The 23578-nt window shown below is 41.4% G+C and overlaps 1 protein-coding gene across 3 annotated transcripts in view; it reads left to right on the forward strand.

Moving 5' to 3' along the window:
* The first annotated feature begins 587 nt into the window (after window positions 1-587).
* TBXAS1 (thromboxane A synthase 1) overlaps window positions 588-23578 on the forward strand; it is a 256201-nt gene continuing 233210 nt past the window's right edge. Inside the window, exons 1-3 of one of the 3 annotated variants that reach the window (XM_051644014.1) lie at window positions 588-660; window positions 1203-1371; window positions 14267-14467. In XM_051644014.1, the coding sequence (XP_051499974.1) occupies window positions 14370-14467 (98 nt within the window). In that variant the 5' untranslated portion in view covers window positions 588-660; window positions 1203-1371; window positions 14267-14369. Of the gene's footprint in view, window positions 661-1187; window positions 1372-11695; window positions 11732-14266; window positions 14468-23578 lie in introns of those variants that run through there. The other 2 variants (XM_051644015.1, XM_051644016.1) reach the window with 2 other exon arrangements.

Genomic DNA, 23578 nt, shown 5'->3' on the forward strand with positions numbered 1-23578 from the left:
TTTTCCCATCTGATTTTGCAGAATTATTTGGCAATACCTATTTATGAGCCTTTTTCCATGTTTCCCCCCCTCCTTTCCCATCAAACCAAGTCCCTACCAGACTCAGAAAGAGCATTGCAAGTATACGAAGTTCCTGTTTTTCCCTGGCTGTAGGCAAAAAATATTTGCTGAGCTCTGGATGGGTTTTGTTTGTTTGTTTTGTGTTTTGGTTGTGGTTTTTTTTGGGTTTGGTTTGGTTGTTTTGTTTTTTAATACAGACATACATACATAGTTTTTCGAAAAAAAAAGTAATACTAAAATTGACTAGGTTTCAGAGTGTTTGTTTCCTTTGCAGCCACGCAAAACCTCCCCTTCCAGCCAGGGCATGTCAGCAGGAGAGGCGGGCAGAGGGAATGGTATCGTTCTCGCCCAGAGAAACTACAACCCCCAGGGTGCGTGGCGAGAGGCAGCGGCAGGGACTTGGGCAGAGAGGCCCGGGGCCTTCTGGGAGTTGTAGTCCCGCAGCCCCTGCCTGGCTGCCGGGCCGAGGGCAGCTTTCCAAGCACCTGTCTGTTCCGTGGGCGGCAGCGATGACTCCGCTCCCCTCGGGGTGTTGCAGTGCAGCTGCCTGCTGGCAGCCCGGCCAGGAACCGCTGGAAGAGGCACGGGAGAAATTTAAAGGTAAGGATCTCCTAGTATTTGCTGTGGGGCTGGAGGAGGAGGATGGGGGCTGTAAATCCTCCTTCCCCTTTCTGGTCCTCCTCACCCCATGCTTTTGGCTGGGAGGTTTTGCCAGGTCGTTCCCCTGGCACATCGCTGGGAAGGTCATCTGGGTTTGGGTTGGCTTGGGGAAATGTCTGCAGTGTTAGCACGTGGGACTGGCCGTGAAGGGATGTCATTCTCCCTTGCAGATGTGGTCAGAAGTGTGGCTGTTGGCTCCTCTGTGTAAAGGTTAGTGGGAATAAGTAATCATTCAATCTTAGAAGAAGGTGGAGGAGGGAATTCCACTCCTAGGGACTGGAAATCTTTCTCTAGTGAATAAGGGTCTTAAATTATCCGTCTTCTTGCTGAATTTAAGCTTATTTTATTTTTTTTTCCTTTTTATTTTTTTTTTCTCTCCTTATAAGTTGACTTTCTAGGTCTTAGCAGAGAGAAATATCCAAATACATCTTTTGCATAAGTGGCTGCAACAGCCTTTGCCTGTGTACATTTCCTTGTTCCAGTGTTTCTGCTGTTTGCTGAACTGGAGGCAACTGAAAGTCTCAGGCTGTGCACATCACTACAGTGAAAATCCTTGGAAATTCTTCAGTTTCATCCTGCTGCTTAATAAAACAGAGCAGTGGTCAAGACAACACAAGGAGGAAGAACAACTTTGTGTGCTTCATGGGTCAGGTAAGACACTCCTAAACATTTTCATTGTGATCCTCTGGTGAGTAGGTGCCTGGGAAACTATTCCAGCCTTGCTGTCGGTCCCTACACCTGAATGTAAATTTGCCAGAGAGTTTTGAGAAATACTTTGCACCAGAATGCTCTGCTGGCCTCCCAGGGCTGAAGGTACATCAGATGGTGATCCCCAATGGATAGGGATGGGGTGCAATGACACAGGTATAACTTGATGATCCTTTCCTACAAATAGTTCACTAATTATGCTGAAGACTTCAGATTTCCTGTGTGCACTACTTACAACCAGTGACAATGGTTCTCAGCTACTGTTTCTCGGGTGGGACAGCAAGCAGTGAGCACACTGAAGACTGCAGGAGCAGAGTGGGAGTTTTTAGCCAAGTTTAATGTTGCAAGACACTATTTAAATGAAAAAGGTGGAAGCAAAGACCGGAGTCAGTCCTAGTAAAGGTCTCATCCAAGAGAAGACACGGAAGGCAGTTCTTGGTTCTGCCGGGAACTGCATTGCCCTTTTAATGGTAATAATGTATCTTTGCCTTTAATCTTCACACATGCTGCCAAATGCTGAACAGGTCTGGACAGTGAGGCAATTCCCTTCCTGCTCAGAGACTTGGCACCTCTGGGTCAACATGAAAGTACTGCTTTTGGGTGTGTTGGGTTTGTGTACTGTGGGCACCAGGGCTGCTGTCGTATGGAAAGGCTGAAAACAGAAAGTGGATGTCCTTCATGAATCAAGCATGCAGAAATGCTAAATGTGGTGCCCTCAAATGGTTACCCGTGAGGAGGGGATATATGTATAAGATGAGGATGCTGTAGATAAAGGTTAGAGGTTTTGGTAAGAAGCACTAAACTTTTTGCCAACTAATCCATACCTTAAAAAAACCCAGCAGCTGTAATGGGGAGGGCTTGTGGGCTGCTTTTCACATGAAGTTTTTCATACAACTCATAGACTCCTGGTATATCTGATGTTCTCCCTGTTTACAGTGCTAGGGACACTGCTAATATGTATGCAATAGAAAATAACTTATGGGGGCATCTAAATCTGAAAGCATTCCCTACATTTTCAATAAACTTTCCCAAGTGTGAGCAGCACTAACATAAACAAACAAACAAAACGGGGATCACATCTGCATGCAGCTTTGCTGAGCTTTGGCTATTTCCCTGTATGCTGACACCACATATGCCAACTTAACCGAGCCAATGAGAAACACTGGAGGACAGGCAGCTCCATTTCCAGAGCAGTGGCACGGCTGGGGGTGCCACTGAAACCCTGGGGCAGGGCAGGTGCTTGAGGAGGAGGATGGTGGCAGTGGAACCTCCTGTTGCACCAAGCCCTGTACAGGCAATAGCAGCAGCAGGGAGTGCCTCTAATCCCTCCTGGAGGTGGAGGCTCTGCCAGCAAAATGTGTAGACCTCCCTATTCTACCTTTCCCAGCAGACTGCAGTGTCTAAAACAGGCATGGATTTTCCTGTTTACCCAGCATCAGCATACCTCCCAAGAAGTGATTGCATCAGTTTCGGTTTCCTTTCCTTACATATATGAGAAGTCAGAGTGATGTGGCTAATGGGATTATATTGACCCATTGCTATTAATATCTCAAGAAATTCCCAAATGCCACAGCCTCAATGACAGTACAGTTGCCTGCTGTCTTTCTCTGGCAATCAGATTGGGGTATTTTTATGCTAGCAAGTCCAGAAATTGCTTGTCCAATTTTTGTTCTTTGGTAGTGTTAAGAAGCTAGAGACCAGATTATATATAGAAGAGAATATACAGAGAATACAAAAAGAATATACATTTCTGCAGTGGATAGAAAGTTGATTTGCAATGTCATTTGAACAGTATCCAAATAACTTTTTAAATAATTTTTTTAAATATATTTTTTTAAAAAGGAGGCTGATGAGGCCTGGGGGGGGGGGGGAGGGTTGTGTCTTTTTCTCACTGACTGTAGAAATATAACAGACCCCTTTAAAAAAAGTGCGTTTAGACTCCAACCCGGTGTATAGGCTACTAAATTTCAATTGCTGTTTTTATGTCATTGTTGCAGTTGCAGTAACTCTGTAAAAGACAAGACAACAGGTTGCTCTTCCATTTTGAGCTCTTTCAGTCCTCCATTTTTACAGCAAAGGTTACCCTGAGCAATGTGTACATCTGTCTGTTCTAAGTGTAGAAATACATATTATTCATACCTTGTCAATGTATATGCTGGAAAACAAAGGTTGAATTTATAGCTATATTTCCTCTCTGCCAGGCTTTTAGATTTGAGTGTTTCAATTTTTCCATTATAAACCCCTGTTTTCTGAAGTTTATAACAGTCTTGAAGAGTGTAGCGGTCTTGAACCATAATAGAAAGCATGTAATGTTGCATTTACAGTACAGCTGTAACTGCACATTGAGGAGTGTAATCTTCTCAGCATACCCACAACGCTCCAATGAGGTTAACTGGAGTTACATATACTAAGAGAAAACCAATATTTTATCCCTTGGATTTGGCACTCTTCATCCAGAGAGCTGAGAGCATCACACAGGGACAGAGTGCATCTACCTGCACTGGACACAGAAAAATGTAGTTCCTTGCTGTACTGCTAAAATACCTGTGTTCATCTGCAAAGGTCCTTCTCAGCACTTTCTTTGCTTGCCTGATTCCTGACTACTTTACAGATTTATCCAGGGGAAATCAAGGTAAAGGTAACTGGAAGAAATTGTATTTTGGTGAATATGTGGTGAGGCTTTTGTCTTGGTGCAGCGTATCTGCTGTTTCTGCCCATGGCTTCTAGTCTTGTGCAAATATAGGTCCCATCTGAAACCCCAGGGTCTCCTCCATTTCCAGTCAGTTTACTTCATCTGGCATCTTGCATTCATGTGTCACTTCACTTACGAATATAAGGTAAGTGAATTACAGTTCATCATAACATCCCACCATCCCTGGGCTGCCTGAAGTACTCCCAGTGCCTTTCCCATGCACTTGTGTAGCTGCTGGCTTCTCTGCTTAGCCTGAACTGCCACAGACAGAGCAGAGCCTCTGAAGGATGTAGTACCCCATACACTGGTGTACCTGTCCAATGGGTCTGGCTCACTAAGCTGCACCTGTTCCAATGCACCTAGTTTAAATTTTTGTTGATGGCTAGTGCTGGATTAGTGTGGCATGGGTTTGGTAGTGGGGGAGGTTTCTGAGGGGTGGCTCCCGTGAGAAGCTGCTGAAAGCTCCCCCCAGCTCCAAAATCTGGCCCCACCTCTGGCTGAGGCCAACTCCATCAGTGACAGTGGATGTGTCTCTGTGATTAATGTATTCAAGAAGGGGAAGAGAACTGCTAGAAGACCTCAGGGCAGAGGAGAGGAGGAGATGAGAGCGGTGCCAGAGCAGATATACCAAGGTCGATGAGGAAGGAGGGGGAGGAGGTGCCCAAGCAGAGGTTCCCCTGCAGGCCGTAGTGAGATGGCAGGCTGTCCCCCTACAGCCCATGGAGGAGTACGGTGGAGCAGATGTGCACCTGCAGCTGCAGAGGACCCTGTGCCTGGGCAGGTGACTGTTTCCAAAGCAGGCTGTGACTGTGGGTAGCCTGTGCTGGAGCAGTCTGTTCCTGGTGGACTGCGCCTCGTGGGAAGGACTCATGTCAGAGAGGTTCATGAAGGACTCTCTCTGATGGGAGGGACCTCAAGTTGGAGTAAGGGAAGACTGTGAGGGATCCTTCTTCCTGAGGAGCAAGGAGTGACAGAAAACAACATGTGATGAACTGACTGTAAACCCCAATCCCTGTCTCCCTGTGCCACCGGGGAGAAGGAGGTAGAGAAATAGGGAACAAAGTAATTTGGGCCCAGGAGGAAAGAAGGGGTGGGGTGAGGCATTTAAGCTCTGTTTTTTGTTTTCTCTTTGTTCTGTTTGCATCGTATTAGTGATACATTAAATTGATTTTTCCCCAAGTTGAGTCTGTTTTGCTCGAGACCCTAACTGGTAAGTGAACCCTCCTTTGTCCTGGTCTCAACCCACGAGCTTCTAGATGGATTTTCTCCTTGCCATCCCACAGTGGAGGGAGGGGTGAGTGAGCAGCCACGTTGTTCTTTGTTGTTGGCTGGGCCAGAACCACAACATGGCTGTAGGACTCTGTGCTGGGCCTGAGATCCAATCACTCCTGTTCAGTTGCTATGTGAGTGTAACTGTCAGAGTTGGGTGAGAAGTGTCTGCAGGTAGTGGTGTTCTGAGTTAAAAAGAATACTTCAAAATAGATGGTGAGGAAGAGGAGCTGAAGTTAAAAATGGACAGTTGCCAGGGCTGCTGGCCAGGCTTATACGACAGCTGATTTATCATTGCAGTTGCTCACTTAAGCTTGTTGGACTTAATTGGCTGAAGGTAAAGAAAGTAGCATCATGTTCAGAGCAAAAAAAAAACTTCTAAGAATTGCTTAAAAGAAAACCCAAGACTCTTGAAGCCTGAAGACTTTATTAGGCTTTCTGGCAAGTACAAAGTGGTCCTCTCAGATTGTCACAGAGCCTTGGTTTTCCACAAACCTTAGATCTGGTCAGCAGCCAGTAAAAAGATGAAGTATGATGGCTAAAAGTTGTATTCCATGGATTATTATAATAATTTGTATTTCAGTGAAATTGAGAAGAATACATATTTCATTTTTGCACTATCCCAGCCACAGTCTGAGGTTGTGCTTTTGGCAGAAGGCAGCAGAAGGAAGGAAGGAATCAGGAAGCTAGACTCACTGTGAACCTGAGGCTCACATCCCATCTATACTTCAGTCTGAGAGCAACTCAACATCAGTGTCAGCAGGGCTGAAATCTTGTTGAGACTAAGTTCTTCTTGCTGTGTCAACTCATATGTCATGTAATTCAGTCTTCCACTTAATCTCTCTTCCCATGGCTTACAGGTCAGCTTATTTTGCAAGTATTGCTAATTTCGGGCATTCACAAATCACAGATTTCCTCTGATTCACGAGACTGCAGAAAAAAAACACACCAAACTTCTTTTTAAATTGAACAATTAAAATAGTCTAATTAATATTTTCACCCTGGTCCTTTGAATTTCACTGCTTTGGAACATTTTCTTCCTTGCTTTGAGGGCCTGACCATCTTTGCCTCTGGTAAAACCTGTGCTTATTACAATTGCACAAATGAAGAACTAGTGCTTTAGAAAAAAGTGAACTAAGCCAGTACTTACTAACAGTAAGAACTCGAGATTTGGAAATGCTGGTTTTGTGATTGTGCAAGTTAGTTTGTTTTTTTTTTTTTTTCCACTTTTTCTTTTTTCCTGCTCCTTTACCAGTCATTCACGTCTGTGTTACAACATATCTGCTGAGAATCAGAGCTGAAGGGATTTCTGAATTGGTGAATTAGTGTACAAGTAGTCAGCAGAAAGGGCTGCAGCAAAAAACTAGTGAATGGGAGAGCACAAAAGGCTGAACTAGAGTAAAGCCAATCAATATGTTACATGAGCCCTTCCGCAGCATGTAAGAGGTGGCAATTTGCATGTTAGTTACCCGTGCTCTCTTTCATATGGGTAAGAAGGCCTTTGGGAATATTTGGCATGATCTACCAACAACTATTCTTCATGTGATACATAAATTTAGGCAGTTCAGATCCCCTGGATAGGGGTGGGAGTGAAGATAAGGCTTTTCCATGTACTTTATATATTGCCCCTGAGTTTGTCCCATAGTGTGAAGGTGTCAGCTGTCTTGCCACAGCTCTGTGTGTTCCAGTGCCCTGTAAGTTTTGTGTTGTTACTGCAATCTGAACATAACCAGCATGATTGTTCATACTGCAGTTATGGTAATTTTGAAATATTTATTATGAGGAACATTTCAAAGGCAAGATAGGTAACAGGGCACCAACCTCTCCCTGCCTGCCTACAGGAGTCAGAGCAGCATTAACAAACCCTACACTGGGTCCTCTCCAGGAGAAATTCCCATGTCCCATGGAGGGATGTTTCTGCAGCCTAAAAGAAAGGCCCTGTGGATGCCACTAGAGAATTCTTGAAGAACTGGGATTGGTCTTCAGTGATTACTTGAATTGCCAGGTTGGCTCTGTTTGCATTCATATTGCCTTTCTGCATGTGGATGTAGACTAATAGCTTCTGGGCTTCTTGAAGTATGAAAACCATTACTGTGGCAATAGTATTAGTCTGACTTGCTGGATTTGGACCTTTAGTTTGCCTTTGTGCCAGTTTACTGCCTCTTCTGTGCTGAGAGGTTGTAATGCTTGTCCTGGGTTTGGAGTGTTTGTATTGTCTGATCTGCTGCACTTTCTGTTGCTCTTTCTTTTTTCTCTTGTCCATCTCAGAGGGATAATTGCATCCAGTCCCTCTGATTTTTAGACAATTAGAGATAAAGCATAAAAGCTGAGCTGATACTGCCCACAGTTCCTAGATGAGATCCGATTCTACCATTCCTGTCAGTATAAAGGTCATAACCCATGGGGATGTTCTCCATTCACATCTGTGGAGCTTCTTCTGGACACACGAGCTATTTGAAAAAAACAGTGGTGGACTTCAGGTGGAGAACGCTTCTTTGCCTCTTCTAGGGTTTGAGCTTTTTGAGGCTTTTCATGCCTTCCCCATTTTGTCATTTTGAATTTTAACAGGATATTGATAAATGCTTTGCATTAGGGAATTCACTCTTTCAAGTACCTTCCTCCCATGTGTCTGTCATTATCATTTTACCTCTTCCCAGGCCTTAGTACTGAGCCTGTCAGGTCCCTGAGGATACCAGTAGATCTTAATTGTCCTGATAAGCCTCACCTGAGACCCCCCACTCTGCCGATGGGCTCAGAAGCCCCAGTAAAGGTCAGGTTTGAGTTTCTGTTGCTGAGCTGATGCCCTGGGTAGCCCCTGGTTCTGGCTTGCCCTTTGCTGTGTCCTTAGACCCTGTTACCTGAATCCTTCCTTCAGCCTGATGGGTCTGCACCTTTTTGTGAGGGCTGGTCTACATGGAGGTGGTCCTCAGCTCCATGCCTGGCCCTGACAGCACATATCCAGGCTACTGAATGTCTGTATCAACAATTTGGTACCTTTCAAAGAGGCACCAACCAGCATGTTCATTGAGCTTTTGTCTTGTCCTTTTCACAAGCAGAATGCGAGGTGGGTGGCTGGCTGCAGCTTTATTCCTGTGACAGGATGGTCAGATCTGCTTCTTCTTGGCTGCTATTCTTCCTTTTGTCCTTTCTATTTGTTATTTGACTCCCCTTCTCTTGTTAGGGCAGCTCAAAGGATGCAAGGGCCAGGGCTCCTCCAGTTGGCGGTCCAGGAGCCACTGCACTGCTCTGTGCAGTGTGGGTCACTGTGGCTAATTGCCTCTGAGGTGGCTGCTTCTCCACTTTTAAGGAGGCTGAGGGTAATCTTTCTCCAAAGAAATCTCTTTGTATCATCTTGAAAGGATTTCACAGTAAAATTATTGAACTGCAAACTGGAGATGTAACGTGGGGAACGCAGTAGCAAGAGATAGCATATAGAACTTTCAAAATATGTCCATTAATTGGGGAAAACCAGTGTTTTACATCTTCGTATTTGCAAACTGCAGGGAAGCACTGGGATTTATATATTTTACTGTCAATCCCATGAGCTAATGGATGAAAGAGAAATTGATAAGCACAGTTTAGTAAATTAAGTTAGAGTACTTCTGGGAAGTTTTAATTGTTCTTTTGACCTGTTGTCCAGCATTAAAACTCGGTTTGGAGAATTCAAGCCTTGAGTTTGCTATCTACAATGGCTTTTTAATCAAACAGAGGTTAGGTATTTTTCATGGTGTTTAAAAACTGAACTTCACAGAATAAATTATAGCTTACTTGTTCTTACCATGATATTGTTACAAAGGGAAACATTTATACTGCTCTCTGCAACTACCAGACTAGTCTAGGCAGGGTTCTTTGGATTCTGCTGTCAATGTGGAGCTATTGATCCAGGAACATAAATCCTTACTTATCTCCAGTCAAGTTTATAGGACAATGAAATTACAGGATTGCTTGAATCAATGTTTCTAAAGCAAGCTATAGAAATATAAACAAGTTACCGATTATTTAATAAAGTCAATTTGCTTAGAAATGCCTGGCCATGGATAGCAGATGTTACATTAATTTCTGCTTTCTCTGGAATTTCACTGGGGCTTAATGTCACTATTAGCAAAGGTAACTTTATTTTAGAAACTCATTCCAAGCTTGCACAGCAAGAAGAAGAAACTGTCATTCCTTTTGACTACAAAATCTGTGCTATTTCTAAGTGGAGTTCTTTGAAATAACTAGGATATCTCACAGCTTGTTGCTTTAGAGGGGACTTCGTACAGCAGCACTGCATTTAGTTAGCATAATGAGCTTTTTAGCTGCTGTAATATTGACTAAAATTGAAGCACCATAACTTTTAGTCAGCTAAGATTAAATTTGTTAGTGATGGATAAGCTGGCATAATATTTTAGCATTCCTAGAATTGTAAGCTGGGTACCTGTTTTCTGAGAAGCACTTAGGTTAATATAACCAGGTTTTGACTTCGGGAAACAATTTAAGTAGAAAAGTGTGCCTTTCTGTTCCTCAGTAGGAAATGTCATGAAAGCATCTTCTTCAGCGTGGTTTCACAGTTACCATGTTTGACTTTCGAGATCCAGTTAACTGGATTTTGTTCAAGGTGATTCAAGAATCTTCCATGAGCTTTTTGGTGCTTCTGTCCATTTCGAAAGCAGAACAGGATCCTCATAGGAGGATTACAATGCCTTGGTGGTCTGTGTGTATTGAGTAGCTTGTCATAGTTCATCATGCAGGAGTACAAAATCACCTGATTAATCTGCTTGATCAATCCTTGAACAGGGATGGTAATAATGTAGTCATAGATGGCCACCTTAAATCTCTCTATTCCGATACATTAATACTCCCAGTACTTTGGCTATTATGGTTGTTTTAAATATTAAAAAAAAATCTCTGTGAAATGTACCATTGATCTTTTTGATTGATCTGCCTTAAAGATGTTAAGAATTTGTTCTGGCTTTGGGAAGGTTTTTGTCTTTAAGATAAATTAATATCATACATACTTACACAGTTTTGTACATGGGCTTTGTTAAAGCTTATACATAAACTACTCTCTGATCAATCTCATGAGGCTTTTTTTTTAAGCTGTTCTGTGGTATTTCATTTGCAGTATTTTCTGGCTAAGCTGTGTACATAAGACAATTTCCTTGATCTGAAGACTATGCCACAAATTTCTGTAAAGAAGAACTGCTATAATATTAAAATATAACATCTTTCTAGATTCCCTTAATCTATCGTAAAGTTGGTGCTGCTCAGCCTTAGTTAGATTAGTATAGACCTGAAACATATGAGTTAGAACAGCATGAGAGGAGTCAAATTTGGTCATTAGCAGGGGTTCATGGTTAGTCTAGCTGGTTAGTTGTTAGCCCCTGAAATACATGAGACTACATTTTCCTTTTGCTATGCTTTGAAGACAGGTCAAAATCCTTAACATGAATGAGGTCTACTGAGAAGGTCTATAATCCTGCTTTTTAATGAACTATATATTTCACATCTGAATGATACTTATGTGTATCAAGCATTGCTGAGACTCACTTGTATTAATTTTTAATTTGAGATGCATTGTTTTGGAAGAGCATTTACAGAAGATATTTCTGGATCCCTAGCAGACAGGGTTTTAAGGTGTGAAGGCTTCTTGGAAAACCTGGATTGTCAGGGTGCTGGCTTTTTTTCTTTTTCAGTGGAGGAACACTTCAGCTTCTCACACTTTGAATGCTATAATGTACTTCCCTTTTTTTCTTGGTGGGTTTTTTGGTTTGTGTGTTTTGGTTTGGTTTGTTTTTTTGTTTGTTTGGTTTTTTGTTGTTTTTTTTTTTTTTTTGTGGTGTGTTTGTTTGTTTGTTTTTGTTTTGTTTTTAATATTTACTGCTGCAAATGTCTGCAAAAACTGAAGCTCTGGCTGTTCAGGACCGAACTGCTTCTGCCTTGTAGTTCTGCTATTTGTTGAGGAAGGCAGCAGTTATGGTAGTGCTGGTGAAGGAAGGATGAGATGGGTATCTCAAGTGTAAGTTTGTGTTGAACATGCTTTTTTTTGTTGCTGAAGTTTGTGTTGAACAAGGTGGTGATCTGTGGATTTCACTTGCCATGGAAGAGAAGAGCTTGGATGGCACCATATCAAGGAGCTGTGAACCTTGGTAGATGCAATATTGAGTGAAGCCTTGTGGAGGCAAATGCAGACAGTGCTGCTGACTCAGAGCAGTCTGACAGGAAAAGGCTCTCCCACTTCTGCTTGTCTCTGGCTTCCTCCAGCATGTGGTTGGTGAGAAATTAGTATCTGTCTCCACAGTTCTTTGATACCATTACCATAATCAGCCTGACCAGCAGTGGCTCCACAAAAAGAACTGGGAGGTTGGTGAAAAATATCTGTGCTATGAATGAGTTAATTAGGCTGGCTTTTCTCATGTAAAGAACCTGTGAAGAGATACTCAGGACTGATAAATAGCTTGTTTTCATTGCTGTCTGCATCCCTGACTTGCTTCCTCCCCACCCGCAAAGCATTGTGTGGATTTTTATGACTCTTCATGGAGCTGAGATCCTTAACTGTGTGATGGTAACTGCGAGCGGGTGGGTCTGTGGTGAGGAATGCTCCAGGTGGGTTTTGGAGTCAGTGCTGCGTGCCACCCATCTGGGAAGTGCTGAGTTAAAACCCTTCAGCAAGAAACAGGTGCAGAGGCTTAAAACACAAACCAGAAAGAAAACCCCAACATCAACAACAGAAAAGGATGGTTGTTGTTGGGAGCTTGTTTATGTGTTCTCTTCCAAATTGGATGCTGATGAGAGAGACTATTTTCTTTCGTAATACGTGTGCTTAAGAAATATTCATACCACCTACCTCCCAGTGTGACTGGGAAAAAGCTCCTGTGCTTCTTAACAAAATAAGTGAGGTCTGTACTTGACTCTGTGTTTGCTGGTAGGAGTTTTGCTGTTGACTTTATGTGGAGGACATCAGTCCTCTATGTGGAAAAAATTATGTCCTTTGGTTAAGTTAGGTAAATAGAATTAACTAAATTAAACCACAGTGAAACCAGAATAGTATTTTTTACCTTCTATACTTGTGGTGATTGGTTTAGTTTTTTGAAGAGACTTAAAATAATATAGATTGGTTTTGTTGTTGGTTTGTTTTTTTTTCTTCTCCTTAAAGTGCCACAGGATCAGCTGCTGGTTGGGATAGCCTGGTGCCCACTGATTAATTCCTTGTGTCACTGGTCTTGAATCTTGTTGCGGTTGTTCTTCTGAGAACTTGGGAGCAGCAGCAAACTAGCAGAGCTGTTCTTGACACAGAATAACAATACCATTGTTAATACAATAAGCAAGGTTTTCTATGAACTACTGTGCTGTTCCGTGGAGCTGGTGGGCTGGTTAACACCTTTTACTTTTTCTGCAAAGATCTGAGGTTGGAACGGAATTAATGCAGTTGTGAAGCACAGAGAACCAAAATAGCAGTGATTCAGTTAGAGTAGAGCCAAACCTTCTTAAAATTAAACTTCATTGTGTTAGAGACTTTACTTTTTTGATACCTATATTATTAACTTATCTGATAAGAGCAGGAAATGTAATACAGGGATATTGGAGAAGCCTTGCACATTAAATCTGTTATCTTGGGGTTGTATGAGAAGAAACCACTCTTCATCTGGTGTGTTATGGGAATCAGATGCTGCAGAATTTCTGATTCTCAGGGTTACCATATAACTCAGAAAACTAGTTTTTTGGGTAGATTTGATTTCCTTAACTTCCAAATAGGTAATTGGAAAGAGAGGGAAGGCTGCAATACATATATGAGTATTTCTAGTTTCTTAAGTAACAAATGATACCAGACAGTTTGGGGAACTTTGTCATGGGCAAGAGGGTTTACTTGCAAGTTGCTGCTGCTGTTGATTTTTTTTTTTATAATGGCATTTGGTAACTTTGTATGTAACAGGGTGGTGGTCTTCTCTCATAGAAGTGGTTCAAGGTTTGTGTTGTGGTTGACCTTTCTAATTGGACTGGATCAGGTGCTTGAAACAGAATGACATTTGCAGGCAGGAAAATACAGAAGAAAGCTGAGGAATGAATATATTACAGACTAAGTATTTTCTGGACTGCAGTCAAAACTTGACTGTTAACATGCAGGTTTTTCAAGAAAGTGACGTCTTAACTGTGCCACAATGCAGAGACAGTAGATGTGGCCATATGGATGTTAACCCTGATACACAGGGGTAACCAAAGTATCTCTGGAGAGGCTGGTTAGTGGTACCTCCAAGGGAGGCACTGCACTGAGCTGTAGTGCTCATGAACCTGAGCTGATACAGCCAAACAGTGCTGTCTGTGTGAGCAGACTTGCAGACCCAGATACTACAGTTGGCTTTTTCTCCTCATTAGTTTTTCTTTCTATATATGTGTTCTAGTAGCCACATGAGAAGAGTTTTCACCAAACTCCTTTTAATCGTCATAATTTAAAGCTTACTTGTTCCATTCTTCTAAGTTATAACCAGTTTGGAGATTAAGTGCTAATGAAGCTTTATGTTGCAGAAATGCTCTATTTTTGTTACTTCAGAGAGTGGCACTGTTTGTATGCCAGGGTACCCCTGAGGGGTCTTTATATTCTTCTTCTTCCCAATCTTCACATGGTCAGGCTCTCTCCCCCTGTTTTTTCTCCACACTTTCCCCAGGTCCCATGCTTGATGTCTAAAAACCTATTCAACATCACTGATGTCTCAAGTGGTGAGTATGTAAATATTTACCAGTGTGACAGTCAGTAACAGTGGGAGGGGGAAATTGCTGCGTCTTACCATGCAGGGAACCTTCAAACTCTCTCTGAGTGTGCAGTTGATGACAACAGGAAAGGTTTGCAGTTTGTACTTGACTTGATGTGTTTTTGCTCTCTTGGTTCCTGTTTTGTTGCAGATGTCATTCATATAGCTGTGGAAGGCTTTATCAGCTCTTGAGGAAACTTTCCCCTGCACACACACACTTGCACCACTCAAGGCTGGAGCTTCACTGAAGGAAAATGGAGCCTTTAGATCTCCTGGCATTTGCCTCCACAGAAATCGATAGTACAACGGTCACTCTGGCTTTGCTGGCTGTCTTCCTGGTCGTACTGTACTGGTAAGTGATAAGGATGATTTGGGCTCCATATCAGACACAAAGCCTGCTGAAGCTCCCTCAGCATCTCTGGAGTCTTTTATTCTTAAGGTGAAACTGGGAAATAGTTGGCTAGAAGGGGCACAAAGGGGGAGTTTGTTTTGGGTGCAGAAGTTGAAATAAATAATTACAAAACTCATGATACATTTTAGACAATTGTATGCTTGCAATATTTTCTCTTACGGGCTTTCCCAGTGAACTGCTGAGAAAAACTGGCTTAAAAATTAAGAACCTATTATTGTTGGTTTCTTACTGATTTCCTTAAGTGGCAGAAACATTGGTGCTGGTCAGAAAGAAACCAAGAACTTGTTGCAGGGTCTTGTTGGACCTCTTCTCAGTACTATGGACACACACTTGCCTCTTGCTGGGTTTCTTGGCTTAAGTGTACAGACACTTTAACTGCTGCTTGAATTTCCTTTCTTGTTCTTTCCATGCTGAGTAGGGGACACAAATCAGAATAACAGCAGCTCTAATGGTTAGCACAGTAGGCATTGCAGTGAGCTGTGCTAAAATTAAAAAACTACAACACTGTCCAGATAATTTATTTCAGAAATTAAATTAGCTGAACTTGAAGTGCTCTTCTAGCTGATTTTACTTTAATGCTTCTTCAAATCCTGCTTTCCAGTCAACCAGTGTTTTTTTCTATATGTTCCAGAAAGTTTCACAGACAGTGGTAGAAAATGAACCTCTGACTAAAACCTAAAGCTAATCTAGAATAGAACAATGATGGCACCATGAGTTTAGCACAATTGTTGTAGTCATGTAAATGATGGATCATTTCTGCACGTTTCTTCTTTCTTTGACCCTGTTGAACTTTATTCAACTTCCTTGTATGTCAAAGGAGGGTCTAGAGGGACTGAAAAAGGCTCTTGTTTTTGTCAAGCCCATATTTGATGTGTGTTGCCATATCAAGTAGGTGGGTGAGACTACCTTCTTAGTAAGATCTGCCCAAATAATCACAAAGGTCCAAGTACTCCTTCCTTTGAATTTTACTGGGAAAAAAATGGAAGCACTGGATCTTTCAGTTAAACCATGCTGTTTAGCTGCTGACCTGTGGATCTCAGTAAGCTTAAGGGAATAAGAGAGAGGGTAGAAGAATGCAGCAGATCAGCTGCTGAGATCTGGCTGCCTGTGAGACAGCTGAAAGGGCCTGATGCTTCCATGTAGTACATGTCAAGATGTGCTGAGGTCTCTGAAGACACTGAACTGCTTTGTGTAAATATAGGGTGTGCTCTGGTGCATGCTTCTCCAGAGCCTCATTTTCTGGATCAATTTAAGGAAGGCTGTTTCTCCCTTCGAAGTGGACATGCAGTTTAGTGCAGATTTTGGTCTTGCCATAAACAAACCTAACTCTAATTGCAGACTCAAGTCAAAGTTAAAAGAGGCTCCTGGCTGTGGGCTGTCAGCTGCTGAATTGAGTGCCCACCGTATAAGTTTCAAAACAACCAATCTGGGAGTGAGGTGGGAAATTGCCTTGCAGTAGAGATGCCCCATTCGGTGTTTTTCCTTTCCTGGCTGAAGGTGAGTTCTGTGAAGGCATCAAGTAAAGGAAGTTGGAGTTTTCTATGGGAAAGTGTTTTATACTCTTACCTGCCAATGGTTATTACTAACCAGTCTTGTTGATCCACAGACATGGGTTGATTTAAGTAGCTTATTAAATACAAGTGCCTATAAGTCACTCTTCCAATAAGAAGCTGGTGTTTCTTAAACTTGCAATGAAATATTCTGGGCAACATCTGTGGGCTATTGGTAGGTTTGCCTACTGGCTAAGCTATTCAATTCCATTTGTTTCAGTAAAATGCAGTGAATTAACCTGTAAGGTTAATGGTTTGAATCACGTCGGCAAGTGTGGTGATTGTTGTTTAAACCTGTCAACCTATTCATATCAGAGACTTTTTTTTTTTATAAAGTTTTTTTATACTGCATTTTGTTAAACAAATGGGTAAAAACCAATGCATGCTCACAGCTTCCTTCCTTCATGGCTGAACCCTTGGATTCAAGGAATTATTTAAAGACTACAGAAAGGGTAGCTAATAGAAATGCAGGTCCCTAGTTGTAAATAATGTTTTTATTACCATCTTGTTGCATACCCAGTTGTCTGGCTCTTCTAGGAGTCAGAAAACACAAGTGTTATATATGGCAGGAGTAATTATAAAGTATTAACTCTTCAAGTTCCTTTGACGTTTTCCTTCTAAGTCTTATTCTCGTTTTTTAATAACTTCTGAATTATTCTTCTTCTCATTTTTTTCTGCCAGCATTGTATCTTTTCAGAAGGGCAGTCATGGGGGAAGAAGGGAAAGAATATTTGCTGTAGTAGATTTTGTTGTGATTGTAGATTGTGACTGATTGTGGTCAGATTATGTCAGTTGTTGTGTGAGTACAAAGAATAGGCAGCTAGTCTACCTTGATAGTTGTAAAAGACTTATAGGCTAAACAGAAAGCAGTTGCAGATAGAGACGACCGTCAGTAGGTCTAACTAGAATATTAACAGAGTGATGACGACTGTAGTATTACTGAGATATTTCCTTAGCATGATTTTTGTGGACAAGGCTACTTAGTGGTTTAAACAACAGCCTTGAGCTGCTGCCCATCAGCTCAGCTTCAGCTGCTGTTGGCATGTGGATTGTAAGGCCAGCTGTGATTTATCACAGTTCAGCTGATGGGTGGTATCTTGCTAAGTTGTGATAAGACCAATCTCTTCACATTTTTGGGTAAGGTGAGGTCATATGAAGAAGAGAGAAAAGCAAGGGTTGATTGGGAAAGGGAGGGAAGGCTGTAGCTGCATAAAAACAAACTTCTAGAGAAATTACAGGTTTTAGGAAGAAATTTGAATGATTTAGGCTGTTATTTATGGTACAATGAAGATCATCAGTAACCATTTATAACAAATCCTCCAACAGGTCACCTCCAACTTCTCATGTGTTGTCATCAGTGTAATATAACAGTGATGCTTGTAGTGTATTGTGTCAATTTTGAGTCACTGAAAAATTCAGCCACTATAATCACTCTGTGTTTATTTATCCTCCATATGACCTTAAGTTCTGTTAAATTAACTGATGTTAAGGCTTGTTGCAGGGAAGGTTGGGCAAAATTACCTTTAAAGGTCCCTTCCAACCTGAACTATTCTATAATTCCGTGTGCTGAAGCCTGCTTTCTGTGCTCCATTCCTGAAGAACTTAGTTGTCCATTTCCCTCCCCATCCTTACTACTTGCTCTCAGTAGGTCAAAATCTCTTCCCGCAGACATCATATAATGGATTATTTGATGACTGTTGCTACCTCATTAGTATTGTAATGGACAATGAAATTACTGCTTTACTGACAATAAAAAGGCATAGTATAGCTAAGTACAGAAAGTTCAGTATTACCAATGGCACAACTCTGAGCACTATTAAAACTCTTGTTTGTGTCCTCCCCCTCCCTGTGATTTTTACCAGTCAAACTGATTATCAGAATAGTTTTGTTTAAGAGCATTTTTTTTTTCTCAATTCTGAGGACTGCTCTCTCTGTGAATCTCAGGGTTTTTTTCAGGCATGAAATAAAACCAAACACTTAAGGGAGGAATGAGGTTAAAATTTACAAATCCCAGTGATATTCTCTACTAAAAAATACTGTAGTATATCTACGCAAGATATTGTTCATTTTCATTTCAAATATAAGCTGGGTTGGATATCCCATGCTCAGTTGTAGCTGCAGACATTGCTTTGTGTCTTTCTTTTTTGCTGTCTGGGAAGGTGTTTGATAAAATGAAAGCAGGAGTTTATCTTCCTTTAAAGTTTAATGTACCATAAGCTTAGCATTATGAAGAAGCTGTCACAGCATTCATATACCTGTGTTCAGGCTGTATTATCAACCCCTTGTCTAAACAAACCTGGGTTTTTTTAGAAAGATGGAGGTTGGATGGGAGGTGTTTGTTTATGTTTGTAAGATACATGTCTAATTGCATGCTTTCAAACATAGAAAAACATATACTAGTGGTGTTCTGGTTTGTTTCTGAAAAGCTAAATCATTCCGAAAGACACTATTTTTGCATTGAAGTAATATTTATGATTACTTGTGTTACAGAAACACAGAGATTGAGAGAGTCAAGTCAACACTGACTGAAAGGATTTTCAGACTCTGATCAAAAAGAATGAAAACTAAACTTAGTATTTTTTGCTCTGGCCTTAAGCCTAGACACTTGCATACACTAAGACGCAACGGATACTTAGACATGGAGTACAACATGTGTTAGAGTTCATCACTTGGTGCCATATTTGTACTAGACCACATCTAAAGTTACTCTCAGGATAGCTAGTATTTTAATGCGGGTGACTTCAATACTATTGCTGCTTTGGCATTACTTTACATCTGTGGTTTTGGAAAGGACTCTGAGAAAATGAAGTTGAGAGGTAATCTGTCTCCGAATAAAATCTTCATTCTGGTTTTGCAGAACCTTGCTTTTTGGGCTTCAGTTAGGTAAAACAGACCAAATACATCTCAGGATTGGCGCTTTTTTTTTTTTTTTTTTTTTTCCTTCTTATTTGCTGTTGTTTTTGTTTTGTTGGGTTTTTTTTTCCAACTAGATGCTGCCTGAAACTAGATCTTACACCTTCTCTTTGCCCCTCAAAAGATCAGTATTTACAAAAGAGGTTTGATTGATAGAAGTCTAGGCTTACGGTTTGAGTGCAGGTATAGGGTGAGCAGCTTGTTCTCTCTAACACATCCAGACAGTGCTTCCAGACAGATCCAGTATCAGGCAGTACAAAATTTGGATCTTTTCTGAAAGGAGCACCACCTGTGGGTGAGTACACCCAAACTTTTCCAGCTGTCACTGCTTCCATCAAAGGCAAAGGGCTGCCAGGACCATAATGACTGCAAACAGGGCTGGGTACAGAACACGAACATACATCGATAAAGACCATGGAATCATTTCGGTTAGAAAATACCTTTAACATCATCAAGACCAACTGTTAACCTAGCACCGCCAAGTCCACCACTAAACCATGTCCATAAGCACCACATCTACACACTTTTAAAATAACTCCAGGGGTGGTGACCACACCACTTCCCTGGACAGCCTGTTCCAGTGCTTGACAACCCTCTCAGTGAAGAAATTTTTCCTAATATCCAATCTTCCCTGGGACAACTTGAAGCCATTTCTTCAGTTTCTTCCAGTCCCTTCAGACACTCGTTTTAAGTCTTGTTCTCCAGACCCTTCACCAGCTTCGTTGCCCTTCTTTGGACATGCTCCTGCCCCTCCATGTCTTTCTAGTAGTGAAAAGCCTAAAACTGAACAGAGTATTCGAGGTGTGGCCTTACCAGTGCTGAAATGTGCACCTCTGCTCTCACATCAGGCTCATTGAGTTGAGAGGTTTGGCATCCTAATCCTCACATGTTAAGGCATGTTTGTTTCCCCTTCTGGCAGAAAGCACAGCTCTGCAGGTGGTCAGTGCTCAGTGGCTCGTGCTCCTGCCTTCTGAACAACCCTTGGTCTTGCACATCCCTCCCACTGTGGTGGCTGAACTCAGCTGGGTGCTAAAGTTATGGTCCCTAATGAGTCTTGCCCTATTACAAACTCGTAGCTTCTCAGTTTGCAGTGAACCCTGCATCAAGTTTAGGAGTTAAAAGTTACTTATATTCTTCTTACTCCTTTATGTCTTTTTTTTTTTTTTTTTTTTTTTATCAGGATCAGTCAATAACAGTGTTTGGTGTGTTTTGTCCTTATTGCTGTCTTATAGCTAAGGGTTAGAAGACAGGGAAGTTTTGTTTTTCTTTACTGTCTGTTAACCTCAGCTGTTTTGTTTTTTTCCTAAAATGGCCATTATGTCAGTGGAAGTCATTCTGCTTCCCTCCTCTTCATCCAAACGGCTAGAAGGATCTGACTCAACAGGAAACATCAGCAAACTGTTCTTGATGACAGAAAAAAACTAATGGATTCTGAATTTTCTTTGTCAAGCAGCTTTACATCATGCAAATATGGGATTCCTACTAATGTGTCAAACATAATTTTATCCCACAGCTGTGCAAGATATGGCCTCCTCTTTGAGTTAAATCAAGCGTCTCTAGGTGAGCCTGAGAAGGAGCAGAGTAAACTACTCAATTTTAATTTGGAAAAGTGCCACACTATGAGAGACTAAATACTTTCTCTGGCAACAAGGTAGATTTGATCATCCAGGATGAAGTTCACTCAGTGCCCTGATTATGCTGCTTTTAGGTAAAGAAAATTATCTTATTTTTTGGGGAGAGGTGGAATAGTTTCCCATCATTGCTTTTGCAACGTCAGAGTTAAATTCTCTGGGATATCCTTAGAGGCTGTTATAACTCCTTGGTTATCCTGATAAACATAGCTCAGCCTCCAGTGCTGTGCTGCTTTGATTTTGCTTGCTTGCACTTCGAAACTCAGAGGCTTCTTATGTTGAAGTTTGGGTGTTTTGTTTTTTTTTTTTTTTTCAGTTTAGAGTGTATATGGCCAGCCATATTTATTTGAAGACCCTCAAGTGCTTCTTGTTTTGATTTTTGCTTTTGTGATGGTCCATTTAACCCTAAAAACTCTGTGTAAAGGAGTAAATCTCCAGCCTATTCATTCCTTATGGTCTTCATTTTGCCCTAAATCTTTTAATGTTTCTCACCAGAAAATCCCTCAAACACAATTTGATTGAAGTGCATGGAGATTATAGTGTTAATAGTATGTTAAGGTAGACCTACAGGGATAGGTTAGCTTTCTTTCATGAAACAAGTATATTTGCCTGTCTTCTGGCATCATCTCCAGATCTAGTGTCCAGTGGAGTGTGCTACAAAGTCAACTAATGCTCACAAATTTATCTTGAAGATATTCAGGCACTTAGCAAACTAATTTTGGGAGCTCTGAATTAGCTTGTAGAAGCTCCTGCCTCCATCTACTGACTGTATTGGGAACCTGAGGAATTTAACACACTGCTTTTGGTGCACTAAATGAAATTGAAATTAGATGATTAAAGAAGGCAACATAAACAACCTCCTTTAAAGAGAAGGCTCTGCCTGTGTGAGCAGTGGGACATACTGTCCCTTTGAGCAGGGGCTGTCTCTTACTGTGTCTGTGTATTTAATTGCTCAGAGGGGCCTCTCAGGACTGCTGTAATTCCTCCAAAAAGTGCCATGAACGCTGCTCTCCCCTGAACCCCAGGGGACTCTGTTGACATTTCCTGTGACTGCCCTGCACTAAGGTGACTAGTTTCGCACCTTCATGCGCTCCAAGGGGCGTGGACTCATCACATCTTTCAGATAGTGGACCAAGTGGCTTGCCAGTCTGGCAGTGTTCCTTCTTAAATGGAAAGTTAAACCAATGGGCAATTCTGACAGGTTAGAATTTCTTAGAGTACTGAGAAGTAAATCTCTGTTCTCCCTTCTCTTTTGTCCTTCAACACTGCTCCTGTCCTTACAAAAAAAGTTACTTATACTCTTCTTACTCCTTTATGCCTTTTTTTTTTTTTGTCAGGCTCAGTCAATAACAATGTTTGGTGTGTTTTGTCCTTATTGCTGTCTTATAGGTAATTAATACATTTGATTGACATGCCTTGTTCTTCTGTAGGGAATTTTAATACAATGTTTAATGGAGCTGTCTGAAAACTATTTTAAAATAAAGTATTGACATATTATTGAAAGATTGTCTTTTCTCAGTTCCTCTTGACATGCACGAAACCTAAATTTAGATGGATTTTTCTATCTGTTATCTTCATAGGTTTGTTTTTTACTTTTTTCCCCATTGAAAACAGTTTACTGTTCCATGAGCTCAGTGTGTGCTAACTGCTGAGAAGCAGCCAGCAGAAAGAGCTCAAAGTATTTTCTGGCTTGGCTCTGGAAATGTATTTATTTCATTTTCACTGGAATAGTGGAGAAGCTTGGGAAAATTATGTTCAGTGTCTGTCTTTTTATTCCCTTGCTTTATGTGCCATTGCTTACACTGGTACACAGCTTCTTTTCAGTTCTGCATGTTTATTTTACATGTATTTTCTATGGCTGGAGTGAATGTGCAGGTCAACAGGGCTACTAGAGATTTAATGCAGGGGTCATCTAGCATGTGGTAGATTCTCTGTATTCATTCCTCTGGTAGTTTCCTCCCTAGCCAGTCCCTTCTCTCACAGTTCTGGAGAACCTGTAGGGTTGTTGGGGGAGTTTACTAAAGAAGCAATAAAGTAAGGAAAAGGGCAAATCTGTTATATTGGTTTGCTTCTTGGATAGGAAAAGGAGCTGGATGCCCAGCAACAGAACTGGGAAGGAGAGTGGGAACATAAGGTCATTACAGATTGAGGTCAAATATATTTGGGAAAGTTGAGGCCGGAGGAAAGGAGCTGAACTGAAATGTATGTTGGGAGTAGGACATGGGGCAGTGGCAGTAGGCTTGCATTGGCAAAGTGAATTCTACTTCTTTGGAAATAATAGTTCCTTTCAGCTACTAGAAACCTTGTGATACTTATTAGGAGTTGAGGGGTATGGGAAGGATGAAAAGGCAATGGACTTCAGAGGAGATGGGTAATTGGTAACTGTATGATCACAAGTTCCTGCTGTATGAATGGTCTTGGATGAGAACTATTGGCAGTTTTGAACCTGTAACCCTAAGAATTCTTTTAACTTACTCAAAAGCAATAAATCTGGTGTAATCTGTTCATGCATGTTTGTGGTTTCGCATCCAAAAAGCTCCAAAAAGCTTTTATGTAAATACCCTCTCAGTAGCGCTTTAACAAGATGAAGAGGTTGTCAAGGCACGTGGTGTGAGATGTGGAAAAGACATGAAATATAGCCACCCTTGAGGAGGAAGGAGAGCTAAAGGATCTTCAGTATGTTGCATGCTAGCATGAGGGACTGAGAAATATCGTGGTCAAGACTGCAAAGGTCTTCTTCCAACTGTTAAAATATCAATGTGATCTGTTTGCTCCCCAAAGACTGTAACAAACCTCAGTTTTAAGATTTTCTGAAATACCCATGATGGATTGAGATGCAGCAATCTGTCCATGAGAGACCTCACTCTAAGCTTCGTGGCGGGAAAACTGAGGAGCTGAACATTTATGTTAGTATAGATTTCAGTGTCTATAAGACTGATGTTCTTGATTGTTTATTG

Source organism: Apus apus, chromosome 1 (genome assembly GCF_020740795.1).
Source record: "Apus apus isolate bApuApu2 chromosome 1, bApuApu2.pri.cur, whole genome shotgun sequence".
NCBI classification, from domain to species: Eukaryota; Metazoa; Chordata; class Aves; order Apodiformes; family Apodidae; genus Apus; species Apus apus.